Source organism: Xenopus laevis, chromosome 3L (genome assembly GCF_017654675.1).
Source record: "Xenopus laevis strain J_2021 chromosome 3L, Xenopus_laevis_v10.1, whole genome shotgun sequence".
NCBI classification, from domain to species: domain Eukaryota; kingdom Metazoa; phylum Chordata; class Amphibia; order Anura; family Pipidae; genus Xenopus; species Xenopus laevis.
The window spans coordinates 32,026,708-32,035,351 of NC_054375.1; the positions used below are offsets into that span (position 1 = coordinate 32,026,708).

The 8,644-nt window shown below is 40.9% G+C and overlaps 1 protein-coding gene across 4 annotated transcripts in view; it reads left to right on the plus strand.

Moving 5' to 3' along the window:
• Positions 1 to 8,288, plus strand: part of LOC108710852 (phospholipid-transporting ATPase VB) — a 663,706-nt gene extending 655,418 nt beyond the window's left edge. For all 4 annotated transcript variants that reach the window (XM_018252031.2, XM_018252034.2, XM_018252030.2 and 1 more), the window contains 4 exons: positions 1,089 to 1,169; positions 3,399 to 3,503; positions 5,156 to 5,343; positions 6,607 to 8,288. In XM_018252031.2, coding sequence (XP_018107520.1) covers positions 1,089 to 1,169; positions 3,399 to 3,503; positions 5,156 to 5,343; positions 6,607 to 7,021 — 789 coding nt within the window. In that variant the 3' untranslated portion in view covers positions 7,022 to 8,288. The remainder of the gene's footprint in view (positions 1 to 1,088; positions 1,170 to 3,398; positions 3,504 to 5,155; positions 5,344 to 6,606) is intronic.
• Positions 8,289 to 8,644: the final 356 nt, after the last annotated feature.

Genomic DNA, 8,644 nt, shown 5'->3' on the forward strand with positions numbered 1-8,644 from the left:
CAGAGTTTTTATATGCATCTCTTTTTTTTTTAGATGCGCTTGAACGTTGTATGGTTTAATCCTAGCAGAAGGCGTTAGGACGCTGAGATTTTTATCAAGCAGTTTATGCTATGTAATGTTTTCTACAGACAAACAGGCCCCATAGTTAAGATTTTGTTATTTGGCCCAATCTGTTGGGATATATAGTGGTACGGGATCCGTTATCTGAAAACCTGTTATCCAGAAAGTTGCGAATGACATGAAGCCCGTTTGCTGTAGACTCCATTTTAGCCAAATAATCCAATTTATTTCCTTTTTTGCTATAATAATCAAACAGTACCTTGTACTTGATCCCAACTAAGATATAATGAATCCTTATCTATATTGGATGTATTTCATGTTTAATTTTAAGTAGATTTAACGTTTGGAGATCTAAATGCTGGAAAGACCCCTTATCCAGAAATACTCATTAACTTTGATTTGGCGCATCTCTTGCTGTAAAGTACAACAGGGCCACCATGATAAATCTACATACTACCGAGTTGCCAGGCCCTAACCAGGAGATTGTTGTGTAGCTAGGCCCTTGGGTGACAAGCTAAATGGGGTCCCAAAAAAAGATTCATAGACATATGACTATCCCTAGTTGTGGCCATTATACAAAAACTCAACCAGTTATCTTTGCCTGCCTTCTAGCAAGCCTACATAGTTTGAAGCCGCAAATGACCATTTTAATTTTTTGGGGGGCCCCCTCTGTTCCGGCGCACCTGACTGCTCCACTGTACCCTCAGTACCTGCATTATTTCAGTGAATTTCACTATATACAGAGGGAGAGGCTTTAATAAAGCGGCTCTATGGAAGTATATTTATATTTTGACTTTACTGATAAAGTTGTCGGTGTTTGATCCTATTGTTGTAGCGATGGTCAAATCGGACCCGTTTTGCTTTACCAAAAATGGGGTGAAAATTTGCTGAAGCTCATTAAAGTATAGATGGGACAAATGTTTGACGGGTGACAATTTTTTTTCAACCATTAGAGTGTGCGGGTGTCATTTTTTGGTGAAACTTGTTTAAAAATTTCCCTTGTCGATATATTTCATTTTTCTTTGCAGTCCTACAAAATGTCTACATTCTGGATAGCCATGTTGGACGCTTTCTACCAGAGCCTCGTCTGCTTTTTCGTTCCATATTTTGTAAGTATACGGTTTTGTGGGAGCTGGATGATTTTTTTTGCGGTATAGTACTCATATTGTACCCGCTCAATAAAGAAAGCTAAAAAGTGTGAAAAACATATTCTGTATATTTAGATTAATTTTTCTAATTTAATTTATGCTGTTTACTAACTTCTACATACACGTGGATAAAATACGGATAACCTATATCAGTGCTGTCTAACTTCTATGGTACCGAGGGCCGGAATTTTTTTGACCTACCTGGTAGAGGGACGATAATGGAAGCCAGTGTTGGCCATTTCCAGTTTTAAACTGCACCCACTTAAACTACACCCATGTCACCACAAGACCATGTCCACATTACCGAATGCTCACTGCAGGGATATAACTCAGCACTCGCATGTGAAAAAAAGTTGTCATATTAAGACATACATTTAAATCCATATGCCTCATCCTTCCCTGTTGATAACACAGTCCCCTGCACATGATAAAACACCTTTGGGGACCCTAACAATCATTTTGAAATGCTAACTACCGCCAGACAAAATATACCAGGTTTATATTCCACAAGAAGACCAGGGCACAATACAGGCAGAGTATGGCACACACAGGGAGCATAGGGCAGGCAGAGTATGGCACACACAGGGAGCATAGGGAAGGCATAGTATGGCACACACACACACAGGGAGCAAAAGGCAGGCAGAGTATGGCACGCATAGGGAAGGCAGAGTATGAACACACCAATTGTTTAGATGGAGCACTCTTGGAGCCCACTTCAAAGGAATTGCTTGTTCTCAAATTGTAAGAAAAACACTTTATTCAAACATGTTGATACAATTTGAGAACAAGCAATTCCTTTGACGTAGACTCCAAGAGCGCGCCGTCTAAATGATTGGTGTGTGCAGCTGAAACTTTATCCTTAGTGACGGACGCAGGGCGGCAGCACCTGGGTCACAGCGAAGTCCGGGTAAGCCTAAGAGATACATTTATATCCTGTGTGTTTTGGGAGTTTGAACCGCTCCAGTATACTAGTGATAGGTCCAGGGCTGGATGCACCCGGGCCATACAGTTAGAACGGTGAGCGCAAACATGAAATTGTAGTTCAATTAACTAAGTACTGGAACAGGCCACTACGGACTCGAGATTGAGAATAGGAACCCCTGGTTTAAACGCTGGATGCGTGTGTATATATATATACAGTATATATATATGTAAAATTAAGGCCGAGTATGACACACACAGGGAGCTTAGGGAATGCAGAGTATGGCACACACAGGGAGCATAGGACATGCAGAATATGGCACACGGAGCATAGTGAAGGCAGATAATGGCACACACAGGGAAGGCAGCGTATGGCACACACAGGGAGCATAGGGTAGGCAGCGTATGGCACACACAGGGAGCATAGGGTAGGCAGAGTATGGAACACAGGGAGCATAGGGTAGGCTGAGTATGGCACATACAGGGAGCATATGGCAGACAGAATATGTCACATACAGGGAGCATAGGGAAGGCAGAACAGAGCAGGAGACAAGGAAACATCAGGACCACTCTAAAATGTACTACATACAGTGCAGGGGGGATTACAGGTGTGAATACAGGGATTACAGTCTGAATTTGATGTTTAAACAATGCAGTGGCCAGTTAATCTCTGTAGTGATACCTTTTAAATCTTACACATGGTAAATAGACACAACAGGCAGACTTTCATATTGGGGGCCGAACAAGGGGGTCCGCCAGTTCCCTATATCATCTGGGAAAAATGATGAAACTGAAAATGTTGAGCTATAGTGGCGGGAAGAAAGGCAGTTGCAAGCTAATAAGCTGATTTAAAGGGTAACTTTTAGTATATTATAGCATGGCCAATTCTAAGCAACTTTTCAATGGATCTTCATTATTTATCTTGAATAGTTTTTCAAGCAAATGCTCTGTAAGGCTACACACTTATTGTCATTGCTACATGTACTTTTTAGGACTCCTGTTTCTAGTGAGGCCCTCTCCTAATTATATTGCAGTCTCTTATGCAAATCAATGCACGGCTGCTAGGATCATGTAGACAAAATGGAGAGTGGCTGAATAAAAAGCTCAAAATTTGAAAAAAAACAAAGAATCAAAGTTGAAATGATCAACTGGAAGTTGTCTCACAATCTCTCTACGTCATACTAAAATTGAATTGAAAGGCCAACGACCCCTTTAAGCGAATGTAATGTAATTGTATTATCTGTTTGTTTTTCCGTTCTCTTTATGAAGACATATCGAGGTACAGGCATGGATGTTCTTTCCTTCGGCACGCCCATCAACACCGCATCCTTATTCACCATCTTAATGCATCTCGCGATTGAAATAAAAACATGGGTAATGTACTGTGATTTTATCTTTATTCTAAAAAAGAATGTCTGCATAGATAGTATGTAAAAATGCTGATTTAACGTTGTTGTAGAACAGGCTTCTGTAAAGAAAAATGTGAACGATGCTCTGAAGCTTAGTCCAAAATGAAAAAGCCTTTATGGAAACCATTCAACAGGCATATTAATTATTGGCCGTTAACGTATTAGACGGACGCAAAGTTTGTTTTGGTTTGGGTAACTCGCAGAAGCCATGACAAGGGGACTCTTCAACTGACCCTTCGCATTCAGCCATCCCAACATAGGCAGTCGTTACATACCTTAATGAAACACCAGGAGCCAGACACAGTGTAAAATGGCCACAGCATTTATTCACATTTGATCAAATAAATAGGACCTTACCAGCTTCATCCCAAGGCAAAATTGAAAGCCAGAATTCCATAAGAGATCACTACTATGCTCTGACATTCTTCAGAGAAGACTATGTCATTATATCCACCACTGAGTATCAGGCTGCTTCTAGCTACAGAGAGGATGGCCCCAAACTCTACTACCAGCAGGAGTTGCTTCTTCCATCGGAAGAGAAGTTCAACAGCCCTGCTGCTGCTCCTGAATCTGCAGTATGTCGACGATAGGAAATTTAAGCAGGCTGTCACCTAGAACAAGCAGAAGTAGCGTCGGTATAAATCAACCCACTGTGCAGTCCCAGGAGAGAACCTCCTTTTTCCCTCTTCTAAATTGACCTGTGCAGTACTCTGGCAAGGTCTTACCGCTGCTGTAACAAATAAAACTTAAAATACATGATCATATGGTCACTGTTTTGATCCAGAGGAAGGCCGAAAACACAACCCAAAGCCAATGCCAATTATGTCTCAAGAAGGAAAAAATGTCTTCTTGACCCCAGTGGCAATTGTTAAACATTCCCTGGATCAAGCATTTGCCATTCATTTGACATGAATAATACTATGCAGACTCTCATGATTATACAGTACCGAAAATCACAATATACCAGTCTATACAGGAAAATATCCACATTTGGTTATTAATATATAATGTGAGAACATAAAGAAGAGAAACGACTGACATTTTCACAGAGTATGCATAAAAGGAGAACGAGTGGGTGGGAAGTTTGTACCTGTTCAGAAGATAATGAAGTGAACTGTTTCTTTCCTTGACATCACATCCCTCTTTTTTTCCACCCCCAGCCCAGCTTTCCCTACTGTAACTCATTCCTTCCCGCCCAATCTCAGCTACTTCTGATTTTTGCCAGTCTTGAAACATAAACCAGTGTCACTTGGCTGCTGGTCATTTGGATCCATTGTCATGCAGCCCCTGCATTTATAGCTCCAGGGCTTTCATGTACAAGGGGACTTCTCAATTGACCCTTTGCGTTTAGTCATCCCACTGAATCCCATCGTTACATACCTTAATGAAACACCAGGAGCCAGAAATGGTGTAAAATGGCTGCAGCATTTTTTTTCTTAGCTTTGATGTTTTCAACAGTGTCCTTTATATAAGGAATACGGTCCTCTCTGCTTCGCTTTGATTCTTGGGAATATTTTAGTCAAAATTCAACTTTTCTGCATTTTGAATTGAAAGCTTTTGCATGTTTGTTTTGGATGTATCTTTAATGCTCTTCTTTTTCTTTTTATCCACTTACAGACCGTTTTGCACTGGGCGACGATTATTATAAGCATCGTCTCTTACTTTGTGGTATCGCTCGCTTACAACGCCGTGTGCGTGTTGTGTAACGAGCCAGCAAACCCGTACTGGATGATGGAGATGCAAATGTCAGACCCCTTGTTCTATTTAGTCTGCATTGTTACGCCTGTGATTGCTCTATTGCCAAGGTAAGCTAACTGGGCTTTAATTCACTTTTGGACTATGGAGTTTTTTTGTTTGTTTCATTATGAGGTTGGCTGGGATGCGCAAAATGCGTCCCGACGCCAGGAAAAAGGGCTTTCTCTATGAGACCGTTATGGTATAGAGGGCAGCATTGGCAGCTCTGTCCTTGGCGTCTGCCATAGGTAGGGTTGCCACTTTTTCTGGCCAAAATACCGGCCTTCCTATGTATTTATCTTTTTTCCCTATTAATAACATTGGGATCAGTCAAATACCTGCCAGGTGGCAACCCTAGCCATAGGGGAGGCTATAAGCGCGGGATAAAGTAACAGCCTGCGTCTACTGCTGATCTTGAACTCGCGGGTCTAAAAGATGCCCACGTGCCTTTGTTTCCTCCCTCATTGATGCTGAAAGCGGTAGGGTGCAGAGAAAATGGCAGATCAAGGCAGGATGTGCAACATGCACCCTTCGTTAGACTTTGTAAAGTGCCTCTAACGTATTTCCTATTCTTTTTGGATTGTCAATTCTTCTCCCTAACGAGACCTTTTCCGCAGTGTAAATAAGCGAGAGGCACATACTGGGGTTGCCGGAAATAGCTTCTTGGGTATGTAACAAAGGTTTCAAACGTGACAGGAGTTGTTGTGTATTGAGAACTTTGAAGCCAACGTTAAGAGCAGGGATGCAGAATCTATGTGTCTTGTGGTTTGTTAGGCTAAAAAAAATTATCCCGACAGAACAAATGCTTGTTATCTCTAGCAACAATCACTTTGCTATAAATGTGGAATGTTTCTGAAATAACAATGAATTGTGTGTTTTAACTTGAGCACAAATGAAAGTCAAAGGAGAAGGAAAGTCATCTTGCACTTGAGGGTTCCAAATGTTAGGCACCCCCAAGTGAATGTATTTACTTACCTGAAACCACGGGCCAGTGCTCCTATCAGCAGAAAACTGCACCGGCTCAGGGTTATTCCAGCGAGCACCACGGAGCGTTCCTCTTCCGGCTTCTTCTTTCTTCAAATTTCCTGGAACAAACGCATGTGCAGTTGAAAAAAAGAAAGAGGAAGAGTATTGGTCTGTTGTGCTCACTGGTATAACCCCGGCCCGGTGCAGTTTTCTGCCGATAGGAGCAGCAGCCCGGGGTAAGTTAATACAATCACATGGGAATGTGTAACATTTGACACCCCAATGCACAAAGACTTTCCTTCCCCTTCAAGCAAAGATGTAGGGTACATATTTCAAATCTCACAACTTTGTTTTTCCTTATCGGACAGGTACTTTATGCGGGCAGCGAGAGGAACCTGCATCGCCAGTCCGCTTATTATGGCGCAGAAGCTGGATAAGCTGGGTAAATCGGAGAGAGACTTAAAGATACAGCAATGGAAGGAAAAAATTAGGGAATCCGTGCCTAAAGCGGGCCCTGACGAATTTGATTTTAATTCATCCATAAATAACGGATACGTTTTACCTCCGACTCCATCCCGATTGCATCGCGACGCTTGCGTTGTAATGAAGGAAGAAAATAATGGCAGCTCCTCTAAAGAAAGTTTTGCCGCTGTACGGCCGTACCGTAAAAACCCAAATTGCAATGGTGTAGGACCTGCAAAAGGCGTGACCAATCTTCTAAAGGACAATTCTGAAGAATCCATAGCCAATCACAAAAGATCTATTAGCACGGTGACAGTTTAAAGACAAATATCATCGGGATATTATCACAGAGCCCGACGCACCTGTATATTTAGGACGACTGCCATTTGGCCCATATTGGGTGAAGGCAGAGGAGGGATTTGCCAATGTCACTTTAACTGTGAATTTTTTGCTTATGCCGATAAAAAAAAATGAACGTTTATAGAGGCTGCACCGCAATCCTTTTCTTTTGTATATGATACAATCAATGTAAACCGACGTTACTGCCTGACGGTATTGTAATTTCAGCTTCTTCATCTCGTAGGCGTCACCGGTTCCTTCTTCCAAAAGCTTACGCAAAATGGTGCTAAATGACGCGAGATTCCTCTAATGAGTCTATACAGTTCATTGTATTATTTGGCATAACCTACTTCTCTTTAGTTTGGGGCGGGAGTTGCACAAGGGAGGCCACAGCAATGTTTGTGCTTTTAGACAAGAATGTACTTTACTGATTGTTTTTCTGTTTCACCTGCAAACTGAAAATAAGTTGGTCATTTGGCACCAAAAATAAACAAACACACATGGTAAAAGTGTCTTTCTGGGTAATAGCCTACTAAGGTTTGAAGCTATATTAACATTTTTTGTGTCAGGTTTGGGCACCTGTTTTTAACACCTTTTATTCCACGCTAGATCTCTTTATAATTTGGACTGAATATAAAATTGTAGCTACTACTTTAAACCAACATATGGGTAACATTGGCAAAGGCTTGATGGTAACAGAGAATTCTCGGAGCCTCGTTTCTCTGAGGACTAAACAATCGGCAGGCCTTGCTCATTAAATGTATTGTTTGGTTTTTGTAAAGGGGTTTCTGCAATACATAAGTAATAAGTAAATAAGTGCTCAAATTTATTTGGCGTATGGCAAAATTCTTATGTATTTGATAGGTTTTATAAAGAATACCAACACTTATTACTGTGAAAAGTAGAGTTCACATCATACATTGCTGGGTTCTATTGAAGCGACTCGGTGTAAGCCCAACGAATCTACAGAGGTGCCAAAAAAAGAATTGTATATTTTTGCTAATTTGTGGTTTTTAGATCTTTTTAATGTTTATATTGTATTTTTATTGTTCTGAGCTGCTGTGAACAAAAGCGCGGCGACTGTATAAAAGAGTATTCTAATGCACAATATTAAATTAAATGTATTTATTTGAAGTTTATGGCTCGAGTGAGCATATGTCGTTTTTGTAATTTGTAGGGTGAGTGACATTTTTGAAAAGAATTTGTGGATCTGAAAATTGATACATGTCATTAAAGTTTCTTTGATGTGTTTTTTTTTTATTGGTCTTTTTGTGAACATGAATGTTTGGTACTGTGGGGGGTGTGGAATCAAGATGTGCTTGTGAAATTCTAAGCACTTTGGCAATGTCCGTGTATTCATTTATTTTGTAATTCTAACATATTGAAGGATACATGTACTGTGACATGTTACATTTGCACCACCTTTTTCTGACCAGTCTGATCAATTAGTAGGTGGGCATTGCAATTACGGTTTCTATTTTTGCAGATGATACTAAATTGTGCAGAACTATAGGTTCCATGCAGGATGCTGCCACTTTGCCGAGTGATTTCTCTAAGTTGGAAAACTGGGCCGCAAACTGGAAAATGAGGTTCAATGTTGATAAA